The sequence below is a fragment of the Macaca thibetana genome, chromosome 14 (assembly GCF_024542745.1).
Source record: "Macaca thibetana thibetana isolate TM-01 chromosome 14, ASM2454274v1, whole genome shotgun sequence".
NCBI classification, from domain to species: domain Eukaryota; kingdom Metazoa; phylum Chordata; class Mammalia; order Primates; family Cercopithecidae; genus Macaca; species Macaca thibetana.
In genome coordinates, this window is record NC_065591.1 from 105497574 (window position 1) to 105519721 (window position 22148).

At 49.3% G+C, this 22148-nt stretch overlaps 2 protein-coding genes across 2 annotated transcripts in view; one reads left to right on the top strand and one right to left on the bottom strand.

Annotated features, from left to right (window-relative positions):
* Nucleotides 1-22148, top strand: part of REXO2 (RNA exonuclease 2) — a 1032599-nt gene that overhangs the window by 258238 nt on the left and 752213 nt on the right. The window lies entirely within an intron of this gene.
* Nucleotides 1156-20935, bottom strand: TMPRSS5 (transmembrane serine protease 5). Its single transcript, XM_050758099.1, has 13 exons — nucleotides 20086-20935; nucleotides 13801-14007; nucleotides 13434-13532; nucleotides 12823-12945; nucleotides 10944-11079; nucleotides 10515-10628; nucleotides 9076-9119; nucleotides 8141-8303; nucleotides 6729-6907; nucleotides 4440-4538; nucleotides 3830-3972; nucleotides 3364-3516; nucleotides 1156-1887 (listed from the first exon to the last, which is right to left on the bottom strand). The coding sequence occupies exons 2-13, from the start codon at nucleotides 13877-13879 to the stop codon at nucleotides 1873-1875; spliced, it is 1347 nt and encodes a 448-aa protein (XP_050614056.1). The 5' UTR covers nucleotides 13880-14007; nucleotides 20086-20935; the 3' UTR covers nucleotides 1156-1872.

Consider the following 22148-nt stretch of genomic DNA (forward strand, 5'->3'; position numbering starts at 1 on the left):
CCAGTTCCAAAACAAGAGCTAAGAAGGAGAGATGGGGCCAGGTGTGGTGGCTTACACCTGTAATACCAGCACTTTGGGAGGGCGAGGCAGGTGGATCACCTGAGGTCAGGAGTTCGAGACCAGCCTGGCCAACATGGTGAAACCCCCGTCTCTACTAAAAATACAAAAAATTAACCAGGCATGGTGGCTGTAGTGTGCCTGTAATCCCAGCTACTCGGGAGGCTGAGGCAGGAGAACTGCCTGAACCCAGGAGGCAGAGGTTGCAGTGAGCTAAGATGGCGCCACTGCACTCCAGCCTGAGTGACAGAGCAAGACTCTGTCTCAAAAAAAAAAAAAAAAAAGAGAGAGAAGGAGAGATGGACCTTGGAGGGAAACCAAACCTTCCCAAGAGAGCATTGACTTAGGTGGTTCTCAAACTCAAAACCTCACAGCACCTGGATGGCTAAGGCTTTTCATTGCAGATCATGACATGTAGAAATTTTTTTTTTTTTTTTTTTTTTTTTTTTTTTTTTTTTTTGAGATGGAGTCTTACTCTGTCACCCAGGCTGGAGTGCAGTGGGGTGATCTCGGCTCACTGCCAGCTCTGCCTCCCGGGTTCACGCCATTCTCCTGCCTCAGCCTCTCAAGTAGCTGGGACTACAGGCGCCCGCCACCACACCCGGCTAATTTTTTTGTATTTTTAGTAGAGACGGGGTTTCACCATGTTAGCCAGGATGGTCTCAATCTCCTGATCTCGTGATCCACCCGCCTCGGCCTCCCAAAATGCTGGGATTACAGGCGTGAGCCACCACAACTGGCCAACCCCATTTCTATAAAAAATACAAAAGAAGAATTAGCCGTGTGTGGTGGCGTGCACCTGTAGTCCCAGCTACCAGGGAGGTTGAGGTGGGAGGATTCACTGAGCCCACAGCATCAAGGCTGCAGTGAACTGAGATGTGCCACCACACTCCAGCCTGGGCAAAACAAGCACAAACCAAAATTCTAGAGTAGATGAGCAGGAGTCAGCACCAAAGCTTCAACATGTATAGAAGATAGCAGGAAAATTGTAATTCTACCCTGCAATATGTGCTTGTGTGGGTGGGCGGGTGTGTGTTTGTGTCTGTCTGTCTGTCTGTCTTTGTGCAAGTGAGAGAGAGGCAGACAGAGAAAACTGGACCAAGACCATATATCACTTTAATAACAGAACTCCTTGGACCAGTTCACAGAACTGTCATTTAAAACCAATGTCCTAGACCAACTCCAACCTTCTTGTTTTCCAGTGCACCCACCCCATACAGGGCCAGCCAGAGCCAGGTGAGAACAGGAAGGGGAGTGGAGAGGGAGAGTGGAGAGGGTCCTGACTCCTGTAGGCTTCATCTGGGCTGGCCCAGCCTTGACCCCATCTGCCCAGGAGCCTCTCAGCCATGGAGTCCTCTAGGGAGGCACTTAGCCCACCTGAGAGCACAGGGAAAAGGCAGGACTGGGGGCACCTCCCAGCACCCTCCCAGAAGACTCACACAAGGGCAGGGAGGGGAGAGGGCAGAAAAAGGGTAGGCTTCCTGCTGCTTCCAGCAGCCTCTTCATCTCCAGCTCCTACCTCTCTCCTCCTCCCCCTCATCCCTCAGCAACCACAGTACTCCCAACCCAGCCCCAGCCTCTCTTCTGTCATTGAGTCTCTAGTGAGAAAGAGAACTCTGAAATCAGGGCCCAAGAGGAGAGACCTGGCGGCTGGGTGGCTGGCCGGTGGGTGGTGACTGTTCCTCATGCACAGTAGTAGGAGGTCCATGTGTTCCGCATTGAAGGCTGCTGCCTCTCCTCTGTTAGTGGAGCTGCTAGAGGCCCCAGGAAGCATGAGGCGGCGGTGTGCGGTGAGACTGGAGGAAACAGCCGGACTCAGAGGAGGGAGTCCTAGACCAAAAGGGAAAGGAACTGGATTCACAGCATGGCTCTACACTAGCCAAGCGACATTTATTTTAGTAAATCACTTAACCATGCAGGGCCTTGATTTTCACTTCTATCAAATGGGGCTAAAATTATCTGCTGCTCGAGATTTTTTATAAGATTTCTATGAGAAGATCGATACATACATTCCCTGTATTATCTACCAACCCCCACCCCTGCCCAACATTAGAGGAAGATGCTTTTCATGATCATGCCCTAAATTTGTAAAATACTTTATGTAAATAATGTTTTGTTTTGTTTTGTTTTTGAGACAGAGTCTTGCTCTGTCACCCAGGCTGGAGTGCAGTGGCAAGATCTCAGCTCACTGCAACCTCCGCCTCCCAGGTTCAAGTGATTCTTCTGCCTCAACCTCCCAAGTAGTTGGGTTCATGCCACCACGTCCAGCTAATTTTTGTATTTTTAGTAGAGACGGGGTTTCACCATGTTGTCCAGGCTGGTCTCAAACTCCTGACTTCGTGATCCACCCACCTCAGCCACCCGAAGTGCTAGGATTACAGGCATGAGCCACCCCGCCCAGCCACTAATGTGTTTTTATATCCATTGTCTCACTTGGCCTTCCCATTGAACAGATGAAGGAGAGTGGCTTGCCTGGAGTCACATAGTTTATGTCGATGCAGAACCCAAACTGCTAAATGCTGAGCTCTCTCCACAGTGCAGGGAATGTGGCCACTAGTAACTGCCTTAGAGACTAGGGATGAGTGACAGTAACAGATATACACATAAATAACACGACAGGCCTGGCATGGTGGTGCATGCCTATAATCCCAGCACTTTGGCAGGCCAAGGCGGGTGGATCACCTGAGCTCAGGAGTTCAAGACCAGCCTGACCAATATGATGAAACCTTGTCTCTAGTAAATACAAAAAATTAGCCAGGCGTGGTGGCGAATGCCTGTAATCCCAACTACTTGGGAGGCTGAGGCAGAAGAATCACTTGAATCCAGGAGGTGGAGGTTGCAGTGAGCTGAGACTGTGCCATTGTACTCCTGCCTGGGCAATAAGAGCAAAACTCCATCTCAAAAAAACAAAAAGTACTACAGATCACTCACTCTAAGCCTAGCACTGTGCTAGGCATTGTACAGGTCTTATTTAATAGTATATAACAATAGCATATAAGCAGCCATGATGGTTATCATCAGGAAACTAAGGTTTACCAAAGTTAGAAACCTGCTGAAGGTCGACACAGGAAAAGGCAGATCTAGGATACAAACTCAGGGCTACTCTTACCCAGTTTATCCTTAAATTGATAGAAATCCAGTGGATTCAATGTTTAAGCTTCACTTCTTCCTCCACCCACTCTGGAGAACATGTCCTAGTCCCCTCCCCAGCCCCCGCAGGACCTGGGCCTAAGGGGTAAGTTTCCTTGCATTGGAGGGGCAGGTCCTTTAGAAACCTCCCTGTCCTACTCCTGCCCCCACACTCACCTGAACAGTGTCATGGATCCAGTCCAGAAACTCAGCTACCTTGGCGTAGACACCTGGGTGATTGGGCTCTGCGCAGCCAAGCCCCCAGCTGACCACCCCCACCAGGCGCCAAGTGTCCCCATCTGGGCACACCAGGGGGCCCCCGCTATCTCCCTATGGGATCCAGGCATGGAGACACAGAGAAACAACCAGTTAGTTCTTCCTGCTGGAGAGCACCAGACCACTATGGCAAGTGGAATCTCCTTGCTGGGCCCCTCCTGCTTCTAGCTCAGACACCTACTGGCCTCACCCCTCCTTAAACCCTTAGCATGAGCTCCAGACTTGCCTAGATGCCCCTCCTTCTAGAGAGGCGGTCTCACACCACCGACAAGCTCAGACCAGGGCAGGGGTCCAAGTCACAGCAGGCCCCCTGTCCTCCCACCCCCATCTCCACCCCCACCCTCACCCCAGCCACCACAGGCCACACCTGGCATGCATCAGCTCTTCCGTCCAGGTAGCCAGCACAAAGCATGCGGGGGGTGAGGGCTCCGCTGTACACGCAGGAGCTGTTGCAGAGCTGAGTGCTGAGCAGGGGCACCACCGTGTCCTGGAGCATGTCCGAGCTGTAAGCTATGAGAGACACCGAGAAAAACTGCCGGGCATAAAGCAAGACCCAGGCAGGCAGAACAGCAAGAGGGGAGGTAATTAGAAGTCCCAGAGACATGGAGACCTACAGAGGCGAGCCCAGGGTGGGAGCTGTGGACCCTGAGCAAGGAAGCAGGAGGCTATCAGACTTGGGGGCTGGGAGTGGGAAGAGGAGGAGGACTCACATATACACCAAATGTGAGACCATGGCGCTCCTGGGACAAGGGGAGGTGGTGTAAAAGGGTCTGAGTTTGGGGAAAATTTTCAGTAGATGTTCTCCCCAGAAAGGCCCAGGCAGGGGAGACTGGAGCCCCTAGTCATGGCCAAGGGTGATGCCAGGGAAAAACAGGGCTGGCACTGTCATGTGGCCAAGGGATGTGGCCATGCCTCACCCTGGGGAAGAATGCCTCCCACACCCGCTCCTGCACCGAGGGCCCAGGGAGCTGACTCACTATGGCTGGAGTCGGTGTGGCCCCAGCCAGACACCCAGCACTGCGAGCCCTTCGGAAAATGCTGCTCCTTGGCCGGCAGGCACACAGCACCCACGGTGTCTGCAAAGAGGCACGTGATCCTGGTCCCCAGTCAGGCTCGGCTTCCCCGCTTGCGGAGCCTGGGCGAAGGACCCAGGACTGGCAAGTCCACCTCACCCCCGTTCTGAAACAGTCCTGGTTCCTGGGTTCCACCAGCCAGGCCTCCTAGATGGCTATGCAAGTGGTGTACTGTCCCATCTTAGGGGTCCCCTGTCACAGAGGACAGCATGCAAACTGTAGTGTGCATGGCGTCCTCTATGGGTGGACAGGGCCCATGCTGCCCCCTCTCACACCTGGGGACGGAATGGGGGTGAAAATTCTTTCAGGCCATGGGTACCCAACTTCTAATGAGGACAGTGTTTCCAAAAACGTGTGACATATCCGATGGGCGCAGCCATACATGATTTTAGGTAGTACATAGGCATGCCATTGAGTAAACATCCGCTTGGGGAGCATGCCATGTCCTTCAATTCTCTTTCAGTCACTCTAACTGCATCACAGAGAAAGACTTCATTTGGGGCTGGTCTGTGCCTTTCTTACAGCCTGCTGACCTCCCATCCAAACAGGAGACAGCACGCCTGGGTGCAGCAACTTCTGCAGCAGACTCGGCTACCTAGAACTTCCACACTGATTTCTTTTCATGCTACATATTTTTGTGGTTAGTATCTATTTACTGTAAGTAACACAGGTTCTCTAGTTAGGTAAGTAATATAGGTCTTCTAACTAGAGATACTAATTATTATCTATTTACTATATCTATTTTGTATATTTAAATAATAAATATGCTATTTACTTACTAGACTATATAGTAAATGTACTATTTTCTATAACAAAATAAGTATATTTAAAAGAGAAATACTACTACATTAGATATCTATGTAGTATCTACTACTTAGATACTAATATAGTACTAATATATACTAATATAGTAGATACTAATATACTACTACATTAGATATCTATGTAGTATCTACTACTTAGATACTAATATAGTAGTATTTCTCTTTTAAATATACTAAGAATTTTTTTTTTTTTTTGAGACAGAGTCTTGCTTTGTCACCCAGGCTGGAGTGCAGTGGCACGATCTCAGCTCACTGCAACCTCTGCCTCCCAGGTTCAAGTGATCCTCCTCCCTCAGCCTCCCGAGTAGCTGGGACTACAGGCGTGCACCACCATGCCCAGTTCATTTTTGTATTTTCAGTAGAGATGGGGTTTCACTGTGTTGGCCAGGCTGGCCTTGAACTCCTGACCTCAAATGATCTGCCCACCTTGGCCTCCCAAAGTACTGGGATTACAGGCATGAGCCACCACGCCCAGCCTTAGAAATATTACCTGTTGAATGATAGTTCACATATGTGATAAAATTTGTGAAATGTGTATGGCAATGACTGTTATTTGGGAAACTTAAGGCTACAGGTGATGACAGGAAGGAGTGTTGAGTATATGTGAATGTATATGTGTGTGCACAGTGTGCATGTTTGTGAGTGTGTGTGGTGTGTGTGTGCAGGTGTGTTCATGTGAGCACATATGTGTGAGCATGTGTGAATGCGTGTGAGTCTATGTGCATGTGACTGTGTGAGTGCATGTGTGTGTGTGTTTGTAGGTGAATGTCCATGTGTACGTGTGTGTTGGGGGAAACTGGTTGCTGGTATGGCTGCAGCCTGGGCTCACCTTCTAGGGCAGGTGCAACAGCAGGAGTAGCCCTGGCATCAGGCTTAGGAACTGTTTGCCACATGACCTTGAAGAGAGTCGCTTCCCTCCCTACACCGCAGTGCCCTTGTCTGTATCTACCTGTTTCATCTACCTATCAGGGTCGTTACGAGGACTGAAAGAGAAGATATTTGAAAAAAAAAATCTCATAAACTGTAACATGGCACTAAATGGCTAGGACCCAAGACTGGCCTGGGGACAGGAGCGGAGCAGCCCATTGGTGAACAGAGCAGCTGCTTGGGACCTCAAGGCAAAGCCCACCTGCAGCCCAGCCATGAAAAGGGCCTGAACCTTTTTTCCCAAAAAAGCCTGTGCAAGAGTTGATAACAGTTTCACATCCAGGTGATGCCAAAATTCACTACAGTCCCCAAATAAATAAAATGTTTTAAGGTTTACGGTGTTTAGAGGAAACTTCAGAAATCAGCTCACCACTCTCCCGCCCAGCCCCTGCCCTCTCTCGACATAGTCTCCAGCCTGCCCACCCTCAAGCCAGCGCCGCACCTGAGAAGTTGAGAGGGGTCCGGAGCCGCAGGAGGGCGACGTCGTAGTCATGATTCTGGGCGCTGTAGAGGGGGTGTGGGATAATCCTCTCCACCACAGCCCCCTGGTGGGGCCTGACGGCACTGTGGCTGACCAGCCCCGCATGCACCCGCCAGCTGGACAGGCGGGACAGCCTGAAACTGCACACAGGGGCCACGCTGAGCGGGGAAGGAAGGAGCAGAAGAGGTGTTCCTAAGTGAAGTAGCAGGTGGAGGAAGCTGGCCAGAGCGGCCATTGGTGGGGGGGGCCATTAGCGGGTGGTGAGCTCGCAAGTCCCATGGACCATGCCTCTTAGTATCACCCCAGCAGCTGGCAAGACACTGGGCGTGCAGTAGGTGCTTAATAAATGCTCCAGGACTGATGGATGGAGAAGACTATGGGTCATCTGCAACCATCACTCCCTTTTTCCTGCATAACTTCCCTCCAAGTTTTATAGCAAACACATAGAGGGCCTTGTGTCGGAAAAGCTTCCGCTGGTCCTGTCTCTCGACTTACTATGTGTGATCATGAGAGAGGCACTTCTCCCTCCCAGCCTTGGTAAAATGGGGATTACACTCTCTGCCCTGTTCGGCACCAAGAGAAGATCAAAGAGCTATTCACTCATCATTCATTCATTCCTCCAAGTCACATTTATTAAGCACCTACTATATTCCAGGGACTGTTCTAGACCCTGGGGACACAGCAGTGGATAAATCTACAAAGAGATTTAGTGGTAAATAAGACCGAGAGTCCCTGCTCCTGCAGAGCTTCCAGTCTAAAGCGGAAGAAAGATATTAACCAAATGATTACATGGAAAATGATTGAACCAAAGATAAACCTGAAGAAACACAGGGTGCTGTGAATGTGAAAGTATTTTTAACACTTAAAAGCTGATGAGGCCAGGCGCGGGGGCTCACGCCTGTTATCCCAGCACTTTGGGAGGCCGAGGCAGGCAGATCACCTGAGGTCAGGAGTTCAAGACCTGCCTGTCCAACATGGCAAAACCCCATCTCTACTAAAAATACAAAAAAATTAGCTGAGCATGGTGGCTCCTGGCTGAGGCAACAAGAATTGCCTGAACCCAGGAGGCGAAGGTTGCAGTGAGCCAAGATTGCGCCACTACACTACAGCCTGGGCAACAAAGTGAGACTCTCTCTCAAAAAAAAAAAAAAAAAAAAAAAGCTGATGAATATACAGAACAAATCTTCATACCCTTACTGTTATTAGTGCAGATCTGTTCTTGATACTGAATGGGGAGAACTTCACAAACATCTTACCCTCTTGGAGTAAAAAGCTGGAGACGGTTGGACATGAACATTTGATACAGGACACACCAACAGCTGAACACAAAGGGCAACCGAGGCGCTCTGTCCTCAGCAGCCACGGAGACTTGCCTGTGCATACAGTGTGCAGCAGTCACCACCCAGTGTGGCGCCAGCACAGAGCCCCCACATGTGTGCCGGAAGCCCAGGGCCACACTGGCCTGCCACGGCCACCGCTCAGGAGCCACAGCCTGCCCGCCGACTATCCGGGAAGCCAGGGGCCTCGCTCCACACTCTGCCAACAGAGATGAGTGAGACAGAGAGAGAGAGAGAGAGAGAGGTGAGTGTCAGTATGGTCCTAACTCTCAGGGAGCGTGACCCAGTGCCAAGCCCCAGACAGCCAGTGTGGACAGCTCTCCTTTCTTATTCCTGGTCCTAAGTGTGGGGGATGGGAAGGTAGAAGTGTTGATTTCACCCCTGCCTGCCCCATCCAGCTGTGGGCCTGCTGAGAGCAGAAACTGTGTCTGCATGGAGCCCTGTGTTAGGTATGAAGCCCCAGTGCCTAACAGAATGCCCCTCCTGTAGCAGAGGTCGAAGTGTTGGTGTGTGGAAGGATGTCTGAATGGACAGATGAAGAGACGGATAGATGAACGGGAAGACCAATGAAAGGAACTCCACAGACTGCTTCCCGTTTGGTACCTAATTCACCACCTGCCCTTAGTTTCCTGAAGGTGCTAACGAGTCACTCAATAGCCAATAATAATTTCACCTCTGGGGCTCTCCAGAAAAAAGGCGGAGTGGGTGTCAGAGGTCAAGGAAGAGAGTGGCAGGTAGTGAAGGAAGGAGATCATCAGCCCAGATCTGTGGCTGGTGAGGGACATGATGGAGGCTTAGAAAGGGCTCTGCTGGGGCAGAACAGCAACTGCAACAAGGGGCCTGGCAGGCAGGTGGGCAAGGACCCCACCCCAGACCCAGCAGAGCCTCACCATAGGGCTCTTCCACACTTGAAGGAGGGGGAGCACCCTTTCCTCCCACCGCCACCTCCCCGGGACCAAGACATGACTCACCAGAGCATCTGAGGGAAACAACTTGACCAGAAGTGCAGTTGTTCCTGCAAAACAGAGGTGCCAGCAAGAAGCTGGGCAGGGCCCACCCTGTGGCCACACACATCCAAGGATGTGAAGAATGGGGGAGGTTGGTGGAGGTGGTGGACAGTTCTTAAGGCTGTCATGTAGCCACAGCCTGAAGAATATCACCATTTCCTTCCTGCCCCCACCCAAACGCTCAGACCCCTCCTCATCACTGGTCCCCAGGACAGCAGCACACCTCCTGCCTAATCTCCCAGAGGGCAATAGAAGGACTTCATGGTCCTTGCAGATCAACTGGGACATAGATCAACTGTTACCACTAAGTGTCCTGAATAAAGACACACTCAATGAATGAATGAACGGATAGGTGAGTGCGTGCATGACCAGGGTTCTTCACCCCATGCTCCTTCCTAGGTGTGCTGTATTCTCCACCCTGGTCCCTCTGCCTGGGCCTTGTATATTCATATTCTTGCTCTCCTCTTTCCTCTTTTCTCTCTTAGCTCTTAGTTGCTTTTTTGACCCAAACTCTCTTCTCTTTATTTATTCACCTCTTGCCCCTAGCAGCCCAATGTCTAGACCCTCTTAGTGTCTCCTAGTTTCCCAAATACACAGCCCTCCTGGCTCTCCTGGAGGAGTCAGCCCCACCCCTACTTCCATTTTCCCATTCAGGTATCCAAGACAAGAACCCAGTCAGAACCTTCCCATCTCCAGCCACATTCCTGAGCATAGGAGCTGGACAGGAGGGGCCTGAAGGAACAGTTCAAATTGGAAACGTGGTAATGGGGGTGCCCACCCATCTATCCCAGGAGGCTGATAGGCAGCTTGAGAAAGCCTAGGAAGGTGCAAAGACCCTCTCTGCTTGTGCCCCAGTCACACCAGACCATCCCCAGGATCTGGGGCAGGGGCTGCTCCATTCCACAGCCCTCTTCTCTGGGAGACTCTCCAGACTACAAGCAACTCTTAGCCAGAGCAACTCAACCATCTCTCTCCTGAAATATCCGAATTCTCCAAATAATGTGTGACAGGATTCAGAGAGCACTGAGCTTGGAGACAGGAGCCTGGTTTCAAGGCTTGACTTGGCTGCTGCTTACTTATGTGACCTTGGACAAGACCCTTTAACCTTATTAAGCCTCAGTGTCCTAACCGGTAAAATGGCAATGAGTACCATTTCAAATCTTGTGACAGTGATAACCAACCCTACATTTCCTGTGAAGGGCAAATAGCAGATGTGAAGTGGTGACAGACAGGGCTCATGTGAACTGAGTTTGTTAATTTCTGATTAGGAAATGTTTCTCTTTGTCCTCCTATCTTAGGCCACCAGTGTCCTCACCACCAGGATCCCAAGACAGGAGATTTTTGCTGGACTGACCACCAGGAAGTAAGGGAACCCACTCACCTAACCACCTCAGTAGTCCTACCTGGGCTGCCACACCTCCTCCAGGAAGCCTTCCAGTCTAGGAGAGAGCTGAGCAAACTCCTGGGAGCTGTTGAGTTTGATGTCAGTGAGGTTTACTCCCTTGTGGTGAGTGAGTCTTGGCAGAGGAAGGGAATAGAACAGGAGGAAATCATAACTGGAATGTGTACGAGATATAATACTAGTATAGTGACCGTAAGACTGTGATAATGACTACTGCTGGGATTTATGCTTGTTAAAAAGCAGTAATACTCCAAACAGAGAAATGGGCTGGGGTACCATTGTGCCCAGAGGCCAAAAGATGGCCAAAAAGACCTCTTGACATTTCCTGAGCACATTGACCAGTGATGGGCAGATAGAGGTCTCCAACTCCCATCCTTCGCCAGCCAGCCAGGCCTCCCCCTTCACAGGACCCACATCTGACTCCTGTTACCTGAGATACCCAAGACTCCAGCAGACCTGTAGCCCCAGGGCGGGGCTCCAGCCCTCATGGCAGACCAGGAGCCAGCGTGGCCGATCCCTCACTTGCACTTCCAGCAAGAAGTCTTCGCTGTTTATTCTGAAAGATACTGAAATCACAGCATGAAAACCACATGGGGAAGGATGGTGGTAGGGTGGGACAGGAAGAGCTGGACCTAGGACTCTGTAGTACTTGAAGAGGCTTTAATGACAGTATCTGGGTCACCCAGTGCCAAGTTCCCTGCTGCCCGGGGAGTGAGACCAGTCCCAAGAGCAATCTCACCCCTACTGGTAGAGCATTTCTGTTTTCTATTTTAACCAAGTGCTTTTAAGCGTGCTCTGCCACTCACTGTCACAGCAGCCCTGTGCAATGAGTACTGCCATCCTCTCCATTCTGCAGAAGGAGAACTAAGGCTTGGAGTTTGAGCACCTTCCCCAAGATCACAGGGTCAGGAAGTGATGGATCCAGGACTTAAGTCCAGGTCTTCTGATATCAAATCTTGTGATAATAATAGTTACCAGTTGTTGAGTGTATGCTTTTTCCAGGCTCTTATGGACTGACTTGTGTCCCCACCCCACCCCTCACACACACACACAAAGCCCCAACCCCCAATGTGACTGGATTTGGAGACAGGGCCTTTAAGAAGGTGATTAAGGTTAAATGAGGTCACGAGGGTGAGGCCCTGATCCAATAGAGTCAATGTTCTTATCGGAGGAAGAGACACCAGAGAGCTCCCTCTCTCCTCAAGAGCAGAGGAAAGGCCTGGGGAGGACACAGGCAGAAGACGGCCATCTACAATCCAGGAAAAGAGCTCTCTCCTGACACTGAATTTCTTTTTTTTGTTTGTTTGTTTGTTTTTTGTTTTTTTTTTGAGACGGAGTCTCGCTCTGTCGCCCAGGCTGGAGTGCAGTGGCGCGATCTCGGCTCACTGCAAGCTCCGCCTCCTGGGTTTACGCCATTCTCCTGCCTTAGCCTCCTGAGTAGCTGGGACTACAGGCGCCCGCCACCGCGCCCGGCTAATTTTTTGTATTTTTAGTAGAGACGGGGTTTCACCGTGGTCTCGATCTCCTGACCTTGTGATCCGCCCGCCTCGGCCACTGAATTTCATAGCACCTTGATTTTGGACTTCTAGCCTCCAGAACTGTGAGAAAATAAATGTGGTTTAAGCCACCCAGTCTGTGGTACTTACTCATGGCAAACCAAACAGACTACTACACAAGTTCTGTGCTAATATCTTTTCCTAGATTAGTTTATTTTGTCCTTAAAAAATTTATGCAGTAAATATTTGTATTTCCATTTTATGGAGAAGGAAGCAGAAGCTACAAGAAGTAATGTGCCCAAAGCCACACAGTCAAAGACAGACTCCAACCTTATTCTAATGAGGTTATTCTAACCCGTAGCCTCTGGGTAGCATTGTACCTTCTGATCCCCAACTCTTACGTGGAGGAGAGGGGACAATCAGGAGAGGGAGACAGGGGACAAGGTGGGCTAATGTTCCCAGACCCATAGGTGGCCCTGCTGGTCACACACTGGCTCCCACACACACCTGACCCCTCCTCCCCCACATCCCTGTCTCACTCTGCCCCAAATGGCAAGTTTCTATCCCTCCTGCCAGCCTGGTCTCTGGACCTTGCCCCAGCTAGAGATCAGGACAGTCCTCAGAGAGCGCTGAAAGCCCCAAATCAGAGATCACCTCTGCAAGGTGACACCTTGTCACCGCCCTCACACTAGAGGAGGGAAATACATATGGTTGGCAGTGAACAGATGGCCCTTCAGAGTCGGTTCTCTTGCCCCCAGCTGTGACAGGTCCCTGCTGGGGAGGGAGGCCCGTAGCCTCAGGGGTGCAGCCCACCTGTTTGGGGAAGTGCAGGGAGCAGAGCTTCCTCACCACCAGCCTCGGAGCAGCTCAAAGTTATCTCCTCATCCTGCAAGGTTCCAGAAATGGGCTGAGAGGCCGCAGGACACAGGTACAGCACTTCAGAGAAGAACAAAGAGAAAGGGTCTGATTTCCAAAGGAGGGGGTCAAGGTGCTGACCTCCTCATCAGCCACCTTGCTCTCAGGCAGGTCCCCAACCAACCCACTGAGGAGGGGCACAGCGCTCCATCTCTCTTGGCCTCAGCCTCTATCTCTGTCTCTTTGACTCTCCCTTCTCTCTCTCTCTCTCTCTCTCTCTCATTCTCTCTGTCTCTCAGTATGTCTCTGTCTTTCTCTGTGTGTGTTCTCTCTGTATCTCTCTCACTGGGAAAGATTTCCAGAAAAAGTTTGACTAAGGCCTCCTTGGATCATACACTTTGTTCTTTATGTAGAGCCTAGATCCCTCCTGCTGCGATTTCACCCTTTCTCCCCTTGTCTGCGCAGAGTAGATGAGGAAGACACTTGTCCTATTTACCTTTAATGCCTGCTCAGCACCTGCTTCTCCCTTCCAACCTCCCCCACGCCAGAGAAGGGACCCCAGCACTGACCTAGGAGCCAGGAGCCGACACCCACACCGGCCAGCAGCCCCAGGGCTCCCAGCACTGCACAGCCTCGTCGCATGGAGCGCCAGCACACCACCTGAGAAACTGTGGGAAAGGACAGAGGGGTATCTGGGTCCTCTGCTCCTGCCAGCCAGCCTTACTTCACCCTAAGTCACCACCATGGGGCTAGGTACCCACAGAAATCCAATAGGACACCTCCTCCTGTCCCATCAGCCCAGATTAGGGAGGGGGTGGGGGCAGGGGAGGATGGAAAGGGCCTGATCACTGAAGCCCACAAATCCCACTCAATCCCTAAAGTGGGAAATGGGAAGCAAAAGCAGGTCTGGGGATAAAGAGTGAGACAGCCTCTCACCATCAATCATGTGGGGCTGACCCCAAGGAGGATCCAGGAAATGCAGGATGATTGCCCTCCACTGTCCCCACCCTGTCATTCCCTTATGACCCAGTCTGGCCTACTGGGATGCTGCTGGTCTCCAAGCTCTGCTCTGAAGATCCCAGATCCTGGGCCCTCCTCTGCATACTGGGCCTCCGCAGGGGCTTGGTCATCCAGCATCAGGCTCTGGGGAAGTAAGTGTCAGACACCCAGGATTCCCACATCAAGGATTGCTGAGAGAAGTCACAGCCAAGTCCAATTCCCCATTCTTTAACCCCAGTCGTGCTTCCATTGCCACTTGTAAACCTCTATTCATCTTGGGGACTCCCTGTATATTCCCACAAATACCTTGCCAGGCCCCCCGTGCCCTCCTGGGGCCCCTAACCCCACTGTCCTTACTCTCACATGGCCAGTAGCAAACACTTGAATGCAGATTTGTCCCACTCCAAAGCCCACACTCTTAGCCACTCCTTCATCTTCCATAAACATTGAAGGCATCTGCTAAAGTCCCTCAACACCCTCCTTCAGCTTCAAGATCCCACCCTTCTTCATTCCCTCCTATCTCAGAAGAAGAAGTGCCCCTCCACAAATCACCCACCCACCCATTCATTCATTCCATAGATATTTGGTCCAAGCGCACAGGTCACTATAAGGGACACTATCGGGAGTTCAGAATAAACCAGCGCAGACCACTCCCAACTCTGACTGCATCAAAGAACCTGTAGTCTGGTCCTGAGGATAAGTCATGTAAAGCACAATATGTTAAATGACAGAAGAAAAGTTCAGCTAAACTACCTGATACGGTTTAGCTGTGTCCCCACCCAAAATCTCATCTTGAATTGCAATCCAAATTGGAATCCCCATGTGTTGGGGTAGGGATCTTGTGGGAGGTGGTTAAATCACAGGGGCAGTTCCCAAATGTTGTTCTCATGATAGTGAGTGAGTTCTCACGAGATCTGATGGTTTTACATGGGGCTTTTCCCCTCTCCACTCTGCACTTCTCTCTCCTGTAACCATGTGAAGAAGGACATGTTTGCTTCCCCTTCTGCCATGATTGTAAGTTTCCTGAGGCCTCCCAGCCATGCGGAACTGTGAGTCAATTAAACCTCTTGCTTTATAAATTACTCAGTCTCTAGTAGTCCTTTATAGCAGTGTGAGAACAAACTAATACAGTAAATTGGTGCTGCTGTAAAGATACCTAAATATGTGGAAGTAACTTTGGAACTGGGTAACAGGTAGAGGTTGGAATAGTTTGGAGGGCTCAGAAGAAGACAGGAAGATGTGGGAAAGTTTAGAACTTCCTAGAGACTTGTTAAATGGTTTTGACCAAAACACTGATGGTGATGTGGACAATGAAGTCCAGGCTGAGGTGGTCTCAGATGGAGATGAGGAACTTCTTGGAAACTGGAGGAAAGGTGACTCTTGCTATGCTTTAGCAAAAAACTGGAGGCATTTTGCCCCTGCCCTAGAGATCTGTGGAACTTTGGTGGTTTTTTGTTTGTTTTTCTTTTTTGGGGGGCAGGGAGCAGGGGGTGTTTTGTTCAACTTTATTGAGGCATAATGCACATTGAAAATATTGCATACATTTTAAGTTCTCAGATCAATAACTTTGACAAAGATATAACCCACATGACCAACACAGTCAAAATATAGGACATTAAGGTCACCCCAGAAATTTCCCTTCTGCCTTTTTGCAATTAACTCCTCCCCAACCCACAGCCCTGGAAAATCACTGATTTGTTTCTCTCACTGTATATTAGAGTTCCCTTTTTTATAGTTTCATATAAATGAAACCATGTGACATATAGTCTACTCTTTTATTTTACTTTAACTTCCAGGATACATGCGCAGAACGTACAGGTTTGTTACATAGGTATTACATGTGCCATGGTGGTTTGCTGCACCTTTCAACCTGTCATCTAGGTTTTAAGCCCCACATACCTTAGGTATTTGTCCTAATGCTCTCCCTCCCCTTGTCCCCCACTCCCAGACAGGCACCAGGGTGTGTTGTTCCCCTCCCCATGTCCATGTGTTCTCATTCTTCAGCTCCCACTTATGAGTGAGAACATGTGGTGTTTGGTTTTCTGTTTCTGTGTTAGTTTGCTGAGAATGATGGCTTCCAGCTTCATCCATATCTCTGCAAGGGACATGATCTCATTCTTTTTTATGACTGCATAGTATTCCATGGTATATATGTGCCACATTTTCTTTATCCAGTCTATCATTGATGGGCATTTGAATTGGTTCCAAGTTTTTGCTATTGTAAATAGTGCTGCAGTAAACATACGTGTGCACGTGTCTTTATAGTAGGATGATTCATAATCCTTTCAGTATACACCCAGTAATGGGACTGCTGGATCAAATGGTATTTCTGGTTCTAGATCCTTGAGGAATCACCACATTGTCTTGAGATCTGTGGATCTTTGGACTTGAGGGAGGTGATTTAGGGTATCTGGCAGAAGAAATTTCTAAGCAGCAAAGTGTTCAAGAGGAAACAGAGCATAAAAGTTTGGAAAATGTGTAGCTTGATGATGTGATAGAAAAGGAAAACCCATTTTCTGAGAAGAAATTCAAGCCTGCTTCAGAAATTTGCATAAGTAATGAGGAGCTAAATGTTAATCACCAAGACAATGAGAAAAATCTCTCTAGGGCATGTCAGAGACTGCACAGCAGTCCTTTCCATCACAGGCCCAGAGGCCCAGGAGAGAAAAAATGGTTTTGTGGCCCAGGCCAGGACCCCCCTGTTCTGTGCAGCCTGGGACATGGTACCCTGTGTCCCAGCTGCATCAGCTCCAGCTGTGGCTAAAAGGGGCCTAGGTACAGCTCAGGTCATTGCTTCAGAGGGTGCAAGCCCAAGCCTTGGCAGCTTCCACGTGGTGTTGAACCTGTGGGTGCACAGAAGTTAAGAACTGAGGTTTGAAAACCTCCACCTAGATTTCAGAGGATGTATGGAAACACCTGGATGCCCATGCAGAAGTTTGCTGCAGGGGTGGAGCCCTCATGGAGATCGTCTGCTAGGGCAGTATGTAAGGGAAATGCAGGGTTGGAGCTCCCACACAGAGTCCCCACTGGGGCACTGCCTAGTGGAGCTATGAAAAGAAGGCCATCGTCCTCCAGACCCCAGAATGGTAGATCCACCAACTGCTTGCACTGTGAGCCTGGAAAAGCTGCAGGCACTCAACACCAGCCCATGAAAGCAGCCAGGAGTGGGGTTGTGCCCTGTGAAGCCACAAAGACAGAGCTGCCCAAGGTCATGGGAGCCCACCTCTTACATCAGTGTCACCTGGATGTATGACATGTAGTCAAAGGAGATAATTTTGGAACTTTAAGGTTTAACGATTGCCCTATTGGATTTCAGACTTAAATGGGGACTCTAACCCCTTTGTTTTGACCAATTTCTCCCATTTGGAATAGGTGTATTTACCCAATGCCTGCATCCCATTGTATCTAGGAAGTAACTAACTTGCTTTTGATTTTACAGGTTCATAGGCAGAAGAGACTTGCCTTGTCTCAGATGAGACTTTGGACTTGGACTTTTGGGTTAATGCTGGAATGAGTTAAGACTTTGGGGGACTGTTGGAAAGGCATGATTGTGTTTGAAATGAGGACATGAGATTTGGGAGGGGCCAGGATAGAATGATATGATTTGGCTCTCCCCTCACCCAAAATCTCATTTTGAATTGTAATTACCACGCACTGGGGGAGGGACCTCATAGTAGGTGATTGGATCATGGGGCAGTTCCCCTATGCTGTTCTCATGATAGTGAGTGAGTTCTCACAAGATCTGATGGTTTTATAAGGGGCTTTGCCCCTTTACTCTGCCCTTCTTTCTCCTGCCACCGTGTGAAGAAGAGTGTGTTTGCTTCCCCTCCCACCATGATTGTAAGTTTCCTGAGGCTTCCCCAGCCATGCAGAACTATGAGTCAATTAAACCTCTTTTCTTTATAAATTACCCAGTCTCAGACAGTTCTTCATAGCAGTGTGAGAACAGACTAATACACTACCATCATCATCCAAAAGAATAAGAGCTTACTTCTCATTGAGGTGTTCACAGAAGGCTTCCTAGAAAAAGCAGCCTCTGAGGCCCACAGGGATGAAGAGGGTTTGAGCTTATATACATGGGCATTGGGTAGCCCAGACAAAGAAGATTGGATTAGCAAAGGCATGGGGATAAGAAAGCATAGAGCAGAGTAAGTCATATGTGTGCCTAAAGCTCATGAGCCATGAAGAGGAGTAATGAAAATAAGATCTTAAAAAAAAAAACACCGGACAGTTCAAAGCTAGGTCTACAACCTACTATGTGAACGTGGACAACTCAGGCCATCTCTTCAAATGTCAGTTGTCTCATTTGTAAAATAAGAGTAATAACTCCTACTTTCCAAGGAATAATCTCCCTCCTCAAGTATCTTGTCTCCCTCAGTTATTCTCCATGCCATAAAGTCAGAGTAATCTTTCTAAAATGCAAATATGAGTATGTGAGCCCCATCTCTACCCTATGAGTCTTTGTAGCCTTCAGGATCAAACCAGATCTCCGTGGCATGGCTCACAAGGTCCTCCATGATCTCGCCCTGCCTCACCTCTCCATCCTCACTGCCAGCACTTGCTCCCTCCACAGCAAAATTTGGGGTCACACTGACATACACGCCATACCTCAGTACCTTCAGTCACTCTCACAACAGAGAGACTTTGCACCTGCTCTCCCCTTCCCCATGTAACTGACTCCTACTGACCCTTCAAGACTCAGCATAGACGTCACTTCTCCAGGAAGCTTCCTTCAATGCATACAGCACCTGTTGGGCCCTATATTGTGCTCATTTACTTCCTTCTCTCTCCTTCCTTACTGGTTTTTGCATCCCAGGGCTAAGCACAGGGCCTGGCACAAAGTGGGAATTCAGTTAAAGTACATTAAAGGAGGGAAGGAAAGACGGGAAACAGGGAGGGAGGGAGAGAGGGAGGTACAAATAACAAAACGTGAATTAACATGGCTTTATAAATTGTAAAGCCCAATACAAATGTTAAGTATAATAATATTAATAAGAACTACACATAAGCTGTGGATCCTTCCCCCCAAAATTTATAATCCAGTAGGGTAGATAAAATCTCTCAAAACTGAAGCAACTCCCGTTTCCCTGCAGACTCCCGTCTCCCCTGCGTCTTTCCCTGTCAACGCATAGGGTTGTACCCAATGAGAATAAAAGCCTGAAATGCTGACTCCAAGACAGCACTGGCTTAAATGTGATTTTCATGTGTCGCATGAAATGTTCTTTTCACACCAAAACCTCCCCAGTCATGCCTTCCTACTCCACTGATCTAGTCTTCCTAACCCTCCGGCAGGAGGAAGGAAAGCCTTTGTCAGACTCACCTAGGTCAGTCACCTCCAAATTGTCCCGAAAATCATTCCACTGGACCCAAAGCACCCATGCCAGTTCAGCTCACAGCCAGGGCAGCAGCCCCAACACCTTGCCTATAGAATGAGCTACCAGCCCCACCTCCCTATTCCCCACACCAACCACAGCCCAGAACCTATAGGACTGGACCTCCCAAGAGCTGCAGGCCTTGCTTTTCCAGGAGAAACAGAGGTCATGGTTTGCATACCACACACATTCTTTCTTGTGCCTAGAGATGAGACTCACAGGACACAGGCAGCGAAGTTGGAGGACAGCAGGCTTGGGAGAGCCAATCAAGCACCCATAAGAGAGTAGAGAAGCAGCAACAGAGGATGAGGTTTGGATTTCTTCTCTGGGGTTGTGTGATTGCTCTTAGCTGATGTCCCTCTGAGTGGAGAGGCAGGCCTGATCTAGAGAATTCTAGGGCATGGCCAGTCTTTTCTCCTGCCTCAGTACCAAGGAAGCTTGGCTTTAAACCCAGCCTTTGAACAAACTGGCCTCACCTCATGTACTGCTCCACCTCAAAATTCAACTGCCCAAGCCCATGTACTAGCCTAAAAAAAAAAAGGCCTTTAAAATTATAGGACTCCTTGCTCCTCTTTTTGAGTGGAAGTTCAACATAATAATGATTTGTTGAGCACCACGTATGTGCAAAGCACTTGATAGGTCTAAGAGGGACAAAAGAGGAGAATAAAAGGCAGTCCCTGGGGAGGAAACAGGAAATTGGCCGAACAGGGCCCCTGCTAGGATCCAGCCCCTGTACCAGAGCTGCCTCAGGAGGCTCTTTCCGCCAGCCTAGAATCCCAAGGGCAGAGGAGGGAGAGAGAAAGAAAGGGAGAGAGGTCACAGCAGGGGTGGCACAGAGGCATGGCCTTACCATAAGGGTCAGTGACACTGTTGTAAAGCCTCAGGGTCTACTAGGCAGCGTTCTGCTCCTGTTCTCAGGCCAGCATTGATTAAAGCTAGCCCAGCAAGCTTGGTTGGAAGATGAGGTCTCCCTGGTTCACACATGGCCCCTCCCTGTATCCCTACTCCAACACTCACACAGACACGCGCCACAGAGACAATGAACCCTGCTCAGGACCCATGAATAGGCCCCTTGTTGCAGGAAAGGAGCACAAGGGCTGGGCTGGGCTAGGCAACCCCAGCCCCTCCCATCTGCTAACTGGAAACACAGAAACAGAGGAAAAGGTTATGGGGAGGAGGGGAGGCCAACTACTGCTGCTTAGCAACAAGGTCCCTTGTGCCAGAAAGTGTGCCCCATGCATGCTGGCAGAATTCTCCCTTCCTGCTGACAGAGCTGTACTGGGGAGACTGATACTAGCATTTGTTGAAACGTTTCTGAGCCCTCTGGATTTTATCTCGCCTCCATGTGGGTTGGCTTTTCTAGCAGTCTGGGGCTGTCACTATGTTGGAATTGTTGGGGTGATGATGGAAGATCTTTGTCATCTCTTGCCCCAGGGCCACATCTGTCACCCCAATGCCAGGGAAGTGGGGCCTCTGCCCCTGTCTGCCCTGGGAGCCAGTTGCTGCAGGAGCCCCTCAGTGCTATCTTGTTTCAAAGCACAAGGTGACCCAGCTGAGCCCACACGGGGCTAAACACACCTGGGAGCAGGCACATCTCTTTAGACAAGGAGGCAGAATAGGTCCTAGGGGAGGTAAACACAGGTGGGGCTTTCTTTCCTCCAACTGGCTGCTCAAAAACCCCTCAGATAGGAAAGTTAAGAATATAGGCTTTAGAGTCAGGCCTTCATCCAACCTCAATTCTCCCACTTCCCTTACTCAGCCTCACCTATAAAATGAGGATAATAGTATTTACCTCATAGGTTGATGTTAGAATTCATTGAGATATTGCCTATAAAGCCCATAGCCTGGTGTCTAGCACAGACTGTATTCAGCAAACAGTAGCTGCTATTGTTATTGTTGTTGTTGTTATTGTTGTTGTTGTTGCTGAATATCACTCACACAGGATTTAACTTTTTGCTCCCTATTTTCCTCATACACTGTATTAGTCAATTCTTGCACTGTTGTAAATAAATACCTGAGACTGGATAATTTCTAGGGAAAAGAAGTTTAATTGACTTACGGTTCCACAGGTTGTACAGGAAGCAGTGACTTCTGCTTCTGGGGAGGCCTCAGGAAGCTTCCAATCATGGTGAAAGACAAAGGGGGAGCAAGGCCTCTAACATGGCAGGAGCAACAGCATGAGAGAGACGGGGGAGGTGCCACACACTTTTAAACAGCCAGATCCCATGAGAACTCTGTCACGAGAATAGCACCAAGTGGATGATGAATCATGAAGGTTTATTGATCATGAAGGATCCACCCCCATGATCAAATCACCTCCCATCAGGGGCCACTTTTAACATTGAGAATTATAATTTGACATGAGATTTGGGTTGGGACACAGATCCAAACTATATCATGCACTCAGTGTGTCAACTCTGAACTTATGGTCATCACACCAGGGCACACATAAGACAATGAAGAGACAGAGGTCAGCTGTGAATTATAGAAGCAGAAGGAGAGAAATGGTGGCTGGAATTCAGAAGCCCTTGGCTAGGCTCTGAGATATCCTAGGACAATATTCTTCAGACTACAAACCTGAGTATCTACTGTGTATCAGAAACTAGCCTGGGCATGGGGGATGAACAAGTCAAAGACTGGGTGCTTACAGACTGAAAAAAGGGACAGAAACAGATATAACTAATTGTTATTATGAAAAGTGAAATAACAAAGGCATAAACCAAGAGGTATAAGAGAATAGAGGAATAGCTGCCCTGAGGATACAAAGAAGAGGGCTTCACAATGGAGGAGACATTTCAACTGAGTTTTGAGAAGCGACAAAGCAATCACAGAGAAGGATATTTAAATATATTGCAGGTAATGTCAATGAAAATGGTAGGAGTCAAATCCTCTGAAAATTTCCTCCTCCCTAAA